Source organism: Salmo salar, chromosome 04 (assembly GCF_965601325.2).
Source record: "Salmo salar chromosome 04, fSalSal1, whole genome shotgun sequence".
NCBI lineage: Eukaryota > Metazoa > Chordata > Actinopteri > Salmoniformes > Salmonidae > Salmo > Salmo salar.
This window is the reverse complement of record NC_138294.1, coordinates 70781413-70796446: the sequence shown is the minus strand read 5'-3', so window position 1 is coordinate 70796446 and position 15034 is coordinate 70781413. Positions and strand designations below refer to the sequence as shown.

Sequence of the window (15034 nt, the reverse complement as noted above, 5' to 3'; positions counted from 1 at the left end):
CATGCAAGGTGAAAATGCCATTGTCTCTTGTCCTTTTGGATATAATGGAAGGGAGCTCCTTAGACCTTCAACTGAAATGGTTCACAGTGACTCTTAACGATTGAGTAAACATGACAAGTTCCTGTAAAGAGGTCAGACTTGTCTGTCATGCTTATATCAATGTAGACAGGTCAAGTTTGCTCTATGAATTGTTTGGGACCTCTGGGGAATATATGAGGTTGTTGATGGGCAACACTGGACAAAAGCACTGTGTATTCCGTGTATAGAATATATGGATATTTAGAGCTGTGCGATGTGGTCCAAAATGTATAGTGTGATATGGCACTGTGAAATAAGATCAATCATTAGATTAGTTCATTATAAGAATTGCACATTTTCGGTGGTCACAACTCTCATTTGTAGGAAGCCAAGTCAAGCAGACAGTGATGCGTGTTGTGCTGGGCACATGTTTCCCAGGCAATGTTTATTAACTACAGGCTTGGAGACTGACTTTGACGTTGTTATCCAATGTAATGTTATGGCCTTGTGCACCAGCTAGTCTCAAACCCACTGTTTATGAATGGACGACCTCTGTGTGTTCTTTCAGCTCTGCGTGAGGACTTCCGGGTGCAGCCCAGTGACGTGGAGGTGGCTGTGGGGGAGGTGGTGGTGATGAACTGCAGCCCGCCGGTGGGCCACCCAGAGCCCAATGCCATCTGGAGAAAAGACGGGGTCCCCATCAACAACACCAACCCGCACTACACTGTGAGACCTCCTTTATAACATAGCTACATGCTTTGTAGGGCTTTCTTTCTATGCCTTTTGAAATTAGAAATTGACAATGGGACAGTTGTCAGTGTGCATTTCAGTGCAGTAAATGTATTTTTAAGACACTATGGTTTTTCCATAATATGGAACAGATATTCTATAATATTGTAAATTCATTACAATATTATTGTAATTCATTTTTTGAACTAATTTCCAGAGGTGGCAGGAGCTGAAATGCATACTGTTTTGAATACTTATTTCTCGAATCATATCAGTGGTAACACGGTATTGCCAATAGAGGGCACTGTTGTACAACATTTTGATTAAAACCACAGGCTGCTTCATACATTTTCCTCCATTATTAATAAAAGAGGACATGTCACCTTGGATGAAAAACGATCCCCCCCAAAAATCCTAATTTATTTTTAACTGTATGTGCATGCTCCCCATGTGACCTATAGGAACTGAATGGGAAGTTGATAATCGCCCCAGCCCAGAAAAATGACTCTGGCGTGTACATCTGTGTGGCCTCCAACACTATGGGAGTAAGAGAGAGCAGGGCCGCCCGCCTGTCTGTCCTAGGTAAGATGAAACCCTGACTCCATGTACAGTACCATTTTAGCGATAACCTTTTTTACGCTACTGAGCCAAGCTGTACTTCGCTGGCCTGGTTATGCATCCACCGTAGTTGCTGGAACGGTGCTGGAAATGAAAATGTGAAAAGAACAGTCTACACAGTACAGTTTGGGTTGGCACATCAGTGTGAAAAAGGTATGTCAGTGTTTGCTATTGATATAAGGAATAGCATGGAATTGAGTGCTTAGAGATATGATATGAATAACCATAATTTGTGTATTTGCCCATGCTTTCTCTATCCCCAGCCAAGCCAGTGTTGGTGCTGAAGCCTCAGGATGTGTCGGTGGGGACAGGGGAGAATGCCCAGTTCTACTGCGAGGCTAAAGGAGACCCCATGCCTGCTGTGGAGTGGAGCCGCGAGCAGGGCCCTCTGCCCAACGGCAGGTCTGATTCTTGATTCAACAAAAAAACGTTATTGTCCATTAAATCTACACTAGAAACTGTTCTTGACATGAGGTTTACAACATGTGGTTTATATGCATGACTGTAAGTCACTTTGGATAAATGCATCTGCTAAATGGCTTATATTATTATATACAGGAGGTCAAAAAGTATTTGGACGGTGACAATATATATATATTCTTTTGGCTCTGTACTCCAGTACTTTGGATTTGAAATTATACAATAACTATGAGGTTAAAGTGCAGACTGTCAGCTTTAATTTGAGGGTGAACCGTTTAGAAATTACAGCACTTTTTGTACGTAGTACCCCCTGTTTTAAGGAACCAAAAGTATTTGGACAAATTCACTTATGTGTATTAAAGTAGACAAAAGTCTTGGGGGTGTAATCTTTGACTCTTTGAGCTACTCTTCTGCACAGTCAGTACATGTGTCATAACATGCATTATTAGTATGCAATAATAATAATAATAAGTAATTCTTTGATTTGTAATAATTTCATACAGTTGCTATAGTGAATGTTGTGTTGGTTGCTGTGTTATATCTGTAGGTATCTAGTGAATCCTGACCAGAGCCTCCAGATCCACTACGTGACACCACAGGATTCTGGGAGGTACACCTGCACAGCTGTCAACGACGTGGGGGTGGTCACCGCCAGCGCACAGCTAGTGGTGGAGGGTAAGAGTGCTTAGCTTGGGCCTTCACCACTACATTTATGTGTTGTGTATTTGTTGAATGTGTAACATACAGTGTTTATTTTGTATACAGCGGTACTGTTTGTCTAAGACAATTTCCCCCTGAGGGAAATTAAAGTTGACCCTGTCCTATCCTATTTCCTTACAGCTAGAATAGAATGTATTTATTTCTCCCAGGGGAATACAGAAAACTCTACTGGAATGCTAAACAAGGACCATATTATTCACAATATTTGCAGCAGGATGTAACACAAACAAAAACATTACTTTTTATGATGTTTGTGATATGGTAGAGGAAATGAGTGTGGTTCTAAAGTAAACTGTTTTTATGAGCACTATGGGACTTTTTGTTACATGGAGTTTAGTTTGTGTCAATTTCAGTGCCAGTAGGGAATTTCAATTTCTGAATAGAAAAGTGTACAACATTATTTTCTATGAAGATTTTTCTCCCTCCTTCACAGAAGCTGCAAGCACCAGACAGAGGGACCTTCACAGAGAGTTGTCGGACCTGCGCATAGCTCTGGAGAATGTGACGGTGCTGACTCCAAACTCCAACATGTCCCAAGTGCAGTGGAAGGTACAGACATCAGACACGTCACATGGAGGTTCATGTATTACTATGAAAACTGTTTTCACATAACAGATGACTGCATCAAGACATGAGAGAGTATCCCCCAGCTAACACTTCAATAGTGAACTCCTAATGTAAGGAATTTACCTTTTGCTAAACTAAGATTCAGACCTGACATTTTTTATGTTTGTTTAGAACATTATTTACCTGTCACAAACCACATTTCCATCCACAGTTTTTTTTATGTGAGTAAAGGCATACCGTATGTAAACTAAAATGACAGCTGTGATGGAAACAGGAAGTTTTGGTACAATTTTATAAATGCCGACGGATCATTTGTTTGTTTGACATGGTGGGATCTTTTCGTGCCTCTAAAATCAGTTATGCGAGAAATGGTGGTGGAAATGCCTTTATGAGCAAATATTGATATAATCACCGTCATTTCGAAGTAAACTTGGAGTCACGTGATGATATGGTGTGTGGTCCTCCCACTACGACTCGTGAAACTATGCAGTTTATTAGAATACAGATTAAATAAGTTATGATGAACTTCGCTGGGTGGTGAAAGTGACGGTGAACTTGATGCTCCTTTCCAATACATTTTGAGGGTCTTATTCTGGTGACATGATGATCGATGCTTGACTGCCATTTGACGAATAAAAATATTCTCGCTCTTATCCATATTAAACTCATAGCCTACCCGCACTGTATCTGCAAACTTTATTTGGTACATGAAAACTTAGTGCACACAAAATCGTCTGTCATCACGCACTGATTTATATCCACAACAAGTCCGTTTGGTGGAATCACACCACTGGTGTGAAAATGCACATATTTTCTTTATGCGGATTTTAGACTATTCACATGAAAATCTGTCGCCAATTGGATGGAAATCTAGCTACAGATAACATTCAAAGAATTCAAAACTGCCATAATGTTCAGTAATTTTTGTAATTATCAAGTAATCAATGGCAATCTATGTTAACTTTGGCAATTTATATCTGAATACATTTTGTAAAATGTATTCATATTTAGTATACATTTTTTATATCTGCGTCCATATTGTCCATGAGTTTCAAGTGGATATACCATATGGCTTGCCTAGTTAAATAAAGGTTAAATATTGTTTTTGTACATTTAAATGGTTAAAGAGGAAATAGCTTAATTAATGAAAAAAGCATATAATCAACAATGGCATTATTTTCAATTAACTCTGCAACTCTTCTAACAATTTTTTTTTTTCATAACTGCCACCAGTTTGGTGGCAAAAGATTTACAACAAAAGACATATTGACATAGTAAAATAAATAAAGGTGTGTACATTTTTTTTTATATATATTTCATGCTGAAACCCACATATTAAACACCAATGGTATTCACAAAGTCTATGGTTTATATTTAGGCTAATGTTTTACAGCTTTGCCAGTGTATTTGTTATTTAAAAAAAAAAATCATATTTGATTATTTTACATGTTTGACATGTGATAAGGCCACACAAAAGGCTATAGATAATAAGACACCTGTGATAATCTGAAGTTCCCAAAATGGCCACTAGATGTCGTGTGATAAAATTCCCCCCAAACCTGAAAGTTACCAAAGTTCTGGTAGTTTCCTGGAAAAATTCAAAAGTTACCAGTAATATACCCTCCCATTGCAACCCTAGTTTCTACACGCAAAAGCGCAAATCTCATTATTGCTTGATAACTGTGTCTTTCCTTTTTGTTATTTTTCTTTCAGCTCCAGTCTTTCCCAACCCAGCCTCAGTACTTGGATGGTTTCGAGGTCCTCTGTCGCTCTCTCTTGCCCGCCAGTTCGGACTGGGCTGCTAAGAGGGTGCCACTACCCAACTTTCAAACACTGGTCGGCCCGCTCAAGAGGGGCTACAAGTATGAGTTCAAAGTGCGTCCCTACGGCAGCAGCTTGTATGGCCGGGAGAGCAACACCAGGCACCTGCGTGTACCTGAAACGGGTAAGGAAGGGTTCAAAAAAGTAAACCAAAAAGTATGAAAATATACTGTAGGTGTGTCTTTGGATACTGTGGCTCAGGAGTAGTCTGACTTTATTGAATAAAGGTGGTCCTTTGCGCTAATATGTACTATGAAGATGAAAAACTATGATTTGAATCAAGATGGGTCATAAGTGTGGTTTTTACACGTGTATTGTTATTTTCATGACACTCCATCTTCCTGCAGTGCCTAGCGCCCCACCTCAGGCCGTCTCCATAACAATGGCCCCTGACCACAATGAAACGGTCTATGTGACCTGGGAGCCTCCACCCCACAAAGCTCACAATGGCATCATCCAGGGATACCAGGTAAGAATAAGATAGATACCTACACCTTTCTTGTATCTATGCCTGAAAAATCTAGCACCTATCATTCTTGTATGCTCCACAATGTGTTTTATGACATGTTTGAGAGCATGCAAGAAATTCCAGGGTGAGTTTATTTTCTCTATATGCCTGACATTATGTAAAGTGTTGAAACAATCCTCTTTTCAATACCTTGTACTATGTTTAACATATTAAATTCACATTCACAATTGAATTAGATATTGTATTGACAGGGGGTCCTCTGCAACCCTGGTGTGCAAGCTTTTGTTCAAGTGCAAAATAACTGATTCAACTAAGTAGTCCTGATAGAAGAACACCATGATAAGATGACTCAAAGCTGTGGGCTGGAACAAAAGCCTACTTTCCCTGACCAGAGTTTCATAGTATCCCTGCTGTGGAAGCAATTACCTGAGTGCACGCACACAAGCGCGCACACACGCGCGCACACACGCACACGCACGCACACGCACACGCACACACACACACACACAGTTCTCTGTAATGCTTCCTTGGTTCCCTCTTTGAGCTCTGTGTGTGCGTTTGTCCTGTCCAGTTGTGGTGTGTGCAGTTGGAGGAGCAGCAGTACCTGAACTGGACAGTGGACAGTGGGACCCACAGTCTGGAAATAAACCCTCTGTACCCAGGCAAAGAGTACTGGGTCCAGGTGGCAGCAGTCAACGGAGCTGGCGTCGGGGTGCAGAGTGACCCCCATAGACTGGTCATAGGTCAGTGACAACACGCCACAGATATCTGTATGGTCAACCAACATCACAGGGTTACATAACCTTACATAAAACAAGACTACAATAGTAGATTTGTGCAATTTGCAGTCCAGTTCATTGAAAGCATCAATGCGGGTTGGAAGGTTTGAAGATGATTGAAACAGACGGGTCTAACACTGTATGTGTTAGTGTCAGTAGTGGAAAAACAACCTAATTGTCATACTTGAGTAAAAGTAAAGATATATTTATAGAAAATTACTCAAGTAAAAGTGAAAGTCACCCAGCAAAATACCACTTGAGTAAAACTCAAAGTATTTGGTTTTAAATATACTTAAGTATTAAAAGTCAATGTAATTGATAAAATATACTTAAGTATCAAAAGTAAATGTATAAATCATTTCACAATTAAGTAAACCAGACGGCACGATTTTCTTGTTTTTTAAATGTCCGGATAACCAGGGCACACTCCTCCACTCAGACATAATTTGCAAACAAAGCATTTGTGTTTAGTCCGCCAGATCAGAGGTAGTTTGGAGGACCAGGGATGTTCTCTTGAGAAGTGCATGAATTGGACCATTTTCCTGTTCTGCTAAGCATTCGAAATGTAAAGAGTACTTTTGTGTTTCAGGGAAAATGTATGGAGTAAAAAGTACATTATTTTCTTTAGCAATGTAGTGAAGTAAAAGTTGTCAAAATATAAATGGCAAAGTACAGATACCCCCAAAAACGATTTATTTTTACTTAAGTACTTTATACCACTGGTTAGTGTTGATGTAGACACAATTCTAATATTTTGCCTAATTATTGACAAAAGATCTGATCTGATTGGTTAAAAGACCACTACATGTAAAAATATCAGAATTAGATTGCTTGTGTAAATGCAGCCTTGACTGTACAGTGTTTGCCCCCTTTCTGGTTTTCTCTATTTTTGCATATTTATGATACTGAATGTTATCAGATCTTCAACCAAAACCTAATATTAGATAAAGGCAACCTGAATTTACAAATAACAACAACAAAAAACTAAATGTTATATATATATATATATATATATATATATATATATATGCTAAATACTGCTAAATAAAATAAAGGGAACACTTAAACAACACATCCTAGATCTGAATGAATGAAATAATCTTATTAAATACTTTTTTCTTTACATAGTTGAATGTGCTGACAACAAAATCACACAAAAATAATCTATGGAAATCCAATATGGTAGTGTATATATATATACACTACCATTCAAAAGTTCTTTCTTCTGAAACTCATCAGTCTATTCTTGTTCTGAGAAATTAAGGCTATTCCAAGCGAGAAATTACCAAGAAACTGAAGATCTCGTACAACGCAGTGTACTACTCCCTTCACAGAACAGCGTGAACTGGCTCTAACCAGAATAGAAAGAGGAGTGGGAAGCCCGGGTGCATAACTGAGCAAGAGGGCAAGTACATTAGAGTATCTAGTTTGAGAAACAGACGTCTCACAAATCCTCAACTGGCAGCTTCATTAAATAGTACCCTCAAAACACCAGTCTCAACGTCAACAGTGAAGAGGTGACTCCGGGATGTTGGCCTTCTAGACAGAGTTCGGTCCAGTGTCTGTGTTCTTTTGCCCATCTTAATCTTTTATTTTTATTGGCCAGTCTGAAATATGGCTTTTTCTTTGCAAAAGAACACAGAGCCGGGGTCCTTCTTGGCTGTGATTGGCAACGCTGGAATAAGAAGAGGACCACAATCTGTTAACCTCAATGACCTTAAACTCAGATTCGTCCGTTGGACTGCCAGATGGTGAAGTGTGATTCATTACTTTAGAGAATGCATTTACACTGCTCCCTAGTCCAATGGCAGCGAGCTTTACACCACTCCAGCTGATGCATGGGGATCTTAGGCTTGTGTGCGGCTGCTCAGCCATGGAAACCCATTTCATTGGGTTTCCATGGCTGAGCAGCCACTTTGCTTCCAGAGGCAGTTTGGAAATCGGTAGCGAGTGTTGCAAACCGAGGACTGACGATTTTTACATGCTACACACTTCAGCACTCAGCGGTCCCATTCTGTGAGCTTGTGTGGCCTACCACTTCGCTGCTTCGCCGTTGTTGCTCCTAAACGTTTCCACTTCACAATAACAGCACTGAAATAGCCGAATCCACTAATTTCGGTGGATTCGAGTTGTGTGTGTGTGTGTGTGTGTGTGTGTGTGTCATGTGTGTGATATAATTTCCCTCTTTCATATTCTCTCTCTGCCTTATTTTATTTCTGTCTGTCTGTCTCTTTTCCTCTCTCTGTCTCTGTCTCTCTGGGTTTTAATTTATCTATGTCTTGTTTTTCCTTCCCTTCCCTCCCTCCCTCTTACAGACTCCCGGCAGTCCGGGGTCCCCCAGTCAGACAGCCCCAGTAGGGACCTGACTCAGGTCCTGGCTGTGCTGAGGGACCCTGTGTTCATCGGAAGCGTTGGCGCCCTCCTGTGGTGCGTCCTAATGGTGACGGCCTTCTGCCTGTACCGCCGCCACACCCGATCCGGCGAACACCTGGGACGAGGCCACGGCAAGGCTAAAGGTCTGTCTGGGCTGGAAGTGGGGGCTAGCTTATATGTTGTATCTTTAGCATAAGCTTAGCAAGGTTATCTTAGCATGGATATGTCATGCTATTCTAGTCAACTGTGTTGTTATGGCTACGTAATCAGCGTTAGCTGCAAATCAGGTTTTAATGTGTGAGTATTATTTGGCTAAAACAAGAGAGGTTGTAGCTATATGATGTGTAACTAGAGGTTTTACACCACAAGGTTGTATAGTAGCAGGCATGCTATTACTTACATAAGTAGGCTTTTACTTTTGACTTTCTCATCATTCAAAGTAAATGCTATATGAGAATTTATATTAAGGACACTTTAGCATCTATATCGTTGTAGGGATGTAACAATGATATGGAAGCTTGTGCTATGGAAGCGTGTGCTTCTACATCTGCTTTGCTTGTTGTTTGGGGTTTTAGGCTGGTTTTCTGTATAGCACTTTGTGACATCAGCTGATATAAAAAGGGCTTTATAAATACGATTGATTGATAGTGTTGAATGACAGGATTAACATTAACATCTCCAATTTCCTGTATAAGCTGTGATACCTCATTGTGATATTTACATTTAAGTCATTTAGCAGACGCTCTTATCCAGAGCGACTTACAAATTGGTGCATTCACCTTATAATATCCAGTGGAACAACCACTTTACAATAGTGCATCTAAATCTTTTAAGGGGGGGTTAGAAGGATTACTTTATCCTATCCCAGGTATTCCTTAAAGAGGTGGGGTTTCAGGTGTCTCCGGAAGGTATCAACCAAGTGACTGTTACTCTGGGTTTTGCAGGTTTGTACAGGTTGGCCAGTGAGGACCTAATCATCAAACACCGGTAGGTGGAAGACCGTGTCGCTCATTGAAAAGGATTTCAGTACTTTTTGTTTTTTAAGGTTTATACAGTAATATGATCTGATCCACTGTATGTGGCTCCTAGTTTTGCCATTTTATCCATACGCAATACATGGGATTGACTGACTGACTTGATTGATTGATTGATTGATTGATTGATTGATTGATTGATTGACCTGCGTCTCTGCAGAATGGCGGCCCCAGATTCACCGTGGATCTCGGGAGCGTGGAGACCGACCCAGAGTGGCGAGAAGTACCAGGGCATGTGGGCTCAGAGCCAGGAGAACCCCGACTTCAGGAAGACCAGTGAGTTCTGCTCTACAGCTTGTCTAGAATCAGTTCATCCTACCGCAGTTCTTAATGTAAGCATTATGAGTTGGATAAAAAAAGACTGGCCCTGGACCAGTTGATAATGCAACTCGGTACTCAGTTAGTTTGCCCTGTGTGCTAAAAGAGTAGGCTTTTAACATAGATTTTTAGGTCTGCTAGGTCTGCTATTCATTATGGAAGCTCAGTGAACCACCTCTGCTGTCTAAACAATACACTTGATCCATTCTGCCACAGAATTTCTCCAATCTTAGATCGATAACTCAAAAATAATTCCAGCCACACAAGTGTATGCACAGCATTTAAAATACACACAAGTGTATGCACAGCATTTAAAATACACACAAGTGTATGCACAGCATTTCAAATACACACAAGTGAATGCACAGCATTTTCAAATACACACAAGTGAATGCACAGCATTTTCAAATACACACAAGTGAATGCACAGCATTTTCAAATACACACAAGTGAATGCACAGCATTTTCAAATACACACAAGTGGCTGCACAGCATTTTCAAATACACACAAGTGGCTGCACAGCATTTTAAAATACACACAAGTGGCTGCACAGCATTTTAAAATACACACAAGTGAATGCACAGCATTTTCAAATACACACAAGTGGATGCACAGCATTTTAAAATGCACACAAGTGGAAGCACAGCATTTAAGCTCATTGAGGATAACAGATGGTGGTCCTCTTCTTATTCCAGAGTTGCCAATCACAGCCAAGAAGGACCCCGGTTCCCTGGACTCGGCTGTCCCCATCGTGCCCGACAGCTGCGGTGTCTATGGGACGTTCTACGTGGACCTGACGGGAAACGGCCTCAAGACTTTCAACAGCCCCACCCGATGCCCCAAGAGGCCCCACTGCCACACCACCTCCTCCTCACACTACTCCCAGCACGGCGCAGAGGCGGTGCGTACCGCTGTCAAGACCACGCTGGTCAAGGATGGTCAGGTCCTGCCCCCAGCCCAGCCCAAGATGGGCGTGCTCAAGGAGTCATGGGAGAAGAATTACAAACGAGGTGATAGTCTATGTGGCCTTCTTAAATGGTTTTGATGTCCTTGCTCTTGGTTAACGTCGATCTGTAATTACTTTTGAATCACAGACTTTATCTCCTCCCTCAGAGCTCCATGCAGTGAACAGCGCCCCCTTGGTGTCATCGAGGAGCCAGGCGCTGGCTGTGAGGGGAGTGCCTTACAAACAGAGGCTCAGCCACCTCCCACCAGGTACTGTGCTGTCATCTTACACCACTCATACCCTAAAGGCTTTTAATGCTCAGGGACAATTATATTGCCTTTTTTTTCTGTAAATAGTGCACCCACGGTCCTCAATTGTTGATATGAATCGAATGGCATATTTTTATGTTTTCACTGAACCCCAGGTATGTACGTTTTTGTTTTATCCCAGCACTAACAAACCTGATTCAGCTAATCAAGGGCTTGGAAATTAGCTGCTTATCTTAAATCAGGTGTATTAGTGCAGGGCTAGAACAAATATGTGCACCACTGAAGGTTCCCTCAGGAATGGATGGTACAGAACCACTGTCATTGACAGTGTTGTTGTTGTGTTGACCTTGGTGCTTTTGTGTATTCTTCCTCAAGGTGGGCGCTCAGAGTGCGTCAAGCCCCTGGCGTCGTCCCAATTCCTGCACCACTCAGCCTCACTGCACTTGGTGGACATGCTCCCCACCCCGCCCCCACTGCCCATGGACGACACCACTGACACACACAGCCTCACCTCAGAGGAAGGGTGAGGAACACACACACATGCATGTACACACAAACATAACCACAGACACACACAGCCACGCACACAGACACACACACACACACCCAAACAGAGACACACAGACATTGGCAAGACTCCCCAAACCTGCTCCCCCTCTCTCTGTGCCACTGTTCAAGACGTCCTGCCCCAGTCTCAAAACCAAGGCTACTTATGTTCACTGACACTTACCACACATGACACATGAGAGAATACTCATCAAACTGAGCTCAATAAATGTACCATCTGTTACATCTTTTATTGGCTGTAGCATTATATTAATAACCCCTGTAGTGTGTTGATGATTGGTGCTCTCAGAGACATACTTCTGAGCAATAACCAAGAATCAAAGGGTTCTTCCTTACAGACCTTGTATTTAGCCCCTTGACTCAATAAGACCAGTCATCTACAGTACATCTGAGCACATATGAGCATCTATGAGCTGTGTGTTTCTTACTCTCTGCCACAGGGCTCCCTTGTTTACTTCCTTTTAACCGCTTCCTGACACCAATCTATCACAGTTTCTCCCATTCCCCACTCTCTAATGAGCCACTGCGCTCCGCTTCCCTCCATTTCCTCTGCCATTATAGTAAAACCGGATGGCCTGAACTGGTTTCCTGTCTCCTGCTAGGGAAAATGATTATACTTCCTCCCTGTTCTCAGCCTCGATGACAGGGCCTTGACACGGCTCATAGAACACCAACCACCACGCACCAATTACATGCCGATTTACATGACCATGAAAGACATGTAACCACAGTTTTAACAAAGAAAACGTCTAAATTCTAGTTATAGTACGACTATATTCTCTTGCAAGGAATAACACTATTATCACAAAATAAATGGGAATTTCTGGTAACTACAGTCGTGGCCAAAAGTTTTGAGAATGACACAAATATTAATTTTCACAAAATCTGCTGCCTCAGTGTCTTTAGATATTTTTGTCAGATGTTACTATGGAATACTGAAGTATAATTACAAGCATTTCATAAGTGTCAAAGGCTTTTATTGACAATTACATGAAGTTGATGCGAAGAGTCAATATTTGCAGTGTTGACCCTTCTTTTTCAAGACCTCTGCAATCCGCCCTGGCATGCTGTCAATTAACTTCTGGGCCACATTCTGACTGATGGCAGCCCATTCTTTCATAATCAATGCTTGGAGGTTGTCAGAATTTGTAGGTTTTTGTTTGTCCACCCGCCTCTTGAGGATTGACCACAATTTCTCAATTGGATTAAGGTCTGGGGAGTTTCCTGGCCATGGACCAATGTATCAATGTCAATGTTTTGTTCCCCGAGCCACTTAGTTATCACTTTTGCCTTATGGCAAGGTGCTCCATCATGCTGGAAAAGGAATTGTTCGTCACCAAACTGTTCCTGGATGGTTGGGAGAAGTTGCTCTCGGAGGATGTGTTGGTACCATTCTTTATTCATGGCTGTGTTCTTAGGCAAAATTGGATGAGAAGCAACCCCACACATGAATGGTCTCAGGATGCTTGACTGTTGGCATGACACAGGACTGATGGTAGCGCTCACCTTGTCTTCTCCGGACAAGCTTTTTTCCTGATGCCCCAAACAATCAGAAAGGGGATTCATCAGAGAAAATGACTTTACCCCAGTCCTCAGCAGTCCAATCCCTGTACCTTTTGCAGAATATCAGTCTGTCCCTGATGTTTTTCTGGGAGAGAAGTGTCTTCTTTGCTGCCCTTCTTGACACCAGGGCATCTTCCAAAAGTCTTCGCCTCACTGTGCGTGCAGATGCACTCACACCTGCCTGCTGCCATTCCTGAGCAAGCTCTGTACTGGTGGTGCCCCGATCCCGCAGCTGAATCAACTTTAGGAGACGGTCCTGGTGCTTGCTGGACTTTCTTGGGCGCCCTGAAGCCTTCACAACAATTTAACCACTCTCCTTGAAGTTCTTGATGATCTGATAAATGGTTGATTTAGGTGCAGTCTTACTGGCAGCAATATCCTTGCATGTGAAGCCCTTTTTGTGTAAAACAATGATTCTAAGCACCATGAATTTAGTCAGAATTATTGGAAATGACCTTCTGACCTTTATTCGTCACACCTAGGTCCAGCAGGTCCACTAAGCTGATGGTGGATGATGGGTCTCACCAGTCTGTGTGTGCTGCGTCCGGTCTCCGTGGCCCCCCATCCAACACCACGGGCTTCCCCTCCTACAGCCGCCTGTCCACTGCCTCTTACTGCCTGTCATTAGACGAGGAGCAGGACATGACAATGACATCACAGGAAGTTACCCAGTACCTGGAGCTCAGCCCCAAGGCCGAGAGGCGCAGGTAGGGTTGCCGTGGAAACCAAGGGGTGGCAACTAGGGGAGGGTGAGAGGGTTACTGTCAGAGTCATTGAGGGGCTGTGCTTTGACGCTATCTATTCTACTACATCGATTGATAAGGGCTTTTAAAGACAACCAAAATTATTGTCAGTAATAATCAATATTTGAATAGCCAGTCTCTTTATTAGTAAAATAGTGTTGGATATTACAATAATGTTTGTTATTTTAGTACAGTATTGCTTTACCGGAATCAGTAGTTTTTACTTCATTCACCTCTCATCTTACCTCACTTCCTGTTTCCAGCACAATGCCGGAGAATCCTCCTTCCTCCTCCCTGTCCCGCCCTTTCTCCCTCACTCCCACTTTGGGCTACATCTGTGGGCTCCTCCCCTCCGACCAACTGGAGGACAGGTTGACTGACGACCAGGAGTCCCAGCCAATGGGCTCTCTACGGGCCCGGCTCCAGAACACACCCTTGTCGCTCTGCAGTGAATGGGAGGGCTCGATGTGGAACGGCTGGGGGTCGGTGTCAGAGGGCAACATGGCTAACAGCGCCCGCACCAGCTTCATCAGCTCGTCGGACGGCTCATTCATGAACGATGCCAACTTTGCCTGCGTGCTGGCCACTGTGGCCGCAGAGTCCATGAGTGGAGCCTCTTTCTCAGGCAAGACTACTAGAGAAAATGTACTCACACATTAATTATATTTCATACTTTAGTCAATCATACTTTAACAGGTTACTTGAGATTGAGATGTCTTGTCACCAACTACCACTAGGTGGTGCACTCTTACCATACTGTACAATCCTAAAATGGTGCCTTGCGGTCTGATTTACAACAGATTCCTCTTTTACGTCTAGCCTCTATAGTTTGGTCATGATATACTTGTGTAAGAAGATTTTTTGGTGGATGTCTCAGGCTACATCAGGGTTATGTTTATTCATGAATTGAACATTGTCTATAGTATGACTTTACAACTCATAAATGGAATTATAGTTTATTCCCTCGGGTAGCTGGTAGTGAAAAGGAATTGACCACACGATCAGGTGTCACCAGTTTTCCTTTGTGTAGCTTATCGGCATACTCTGTATCCACTGGGGATGTGGCCTAGACTAGAGTT

At 42.4% G+C, this 15034-nt stretch overlaps 1 protein-coding gene across 2 annotated transcripts in view; it reads left to right on the top strand.

The window, feature by feature from the left end:
- The window catches only part of LOC106603667 (roundabout homolog 4), a 53846-nt gene that overhangs the window by 33107 nt on the left and 5705 nt on the right, over nt 1–15034 (top strand). For both annotated transcript variants that reach the window (XM_014197622.3, XM_082974683.1), the window contains exons 3-18: nt 587–744; nt 1209–1329; nt 1629–1767; nt 2333–2460; nt 2939–3054; nt 4786–5017; nt 5241–5362; nt 5934–6105; nt 8457–8657; nt 9459–9501; nt 9709–9824; nt 10563–10877; nt 10981–11082; nt 11458–11605; nt 13695–13919; nt 14219–14580. In XM_014197622.3, coding sequence (XP_014053097.3) covers nt 587–744; nt 1209–1329; nt 1629–1767; nt 2333–2460; nt 2939–3054; nt 4786–5017; nt 5241–5362; nt 5934–6105; nt 8457–8657; nt 9459–9501; nt 9709–9824; nt 10563–10877; nt 10981–11082; nt 11458–11605; nt 13695–13919; nt 14219–14580 — 2700 coding nt within the window. The remainder of the gene's footprint in view (nt 1–586; nt 745–1208; nt 1330–1628; nt 1768–2332; nt 2461–2938; nt 3055–4785; nt 5018–5240; nt 5363–5933; nt 6106–8456; nt 8658–9458; nt 9502–9708; nt 9825–10562; nt 10878–10980; nt 11083–11457; nt 11606–13694; nt 13920–14218; nt 14581–15034) is intronic.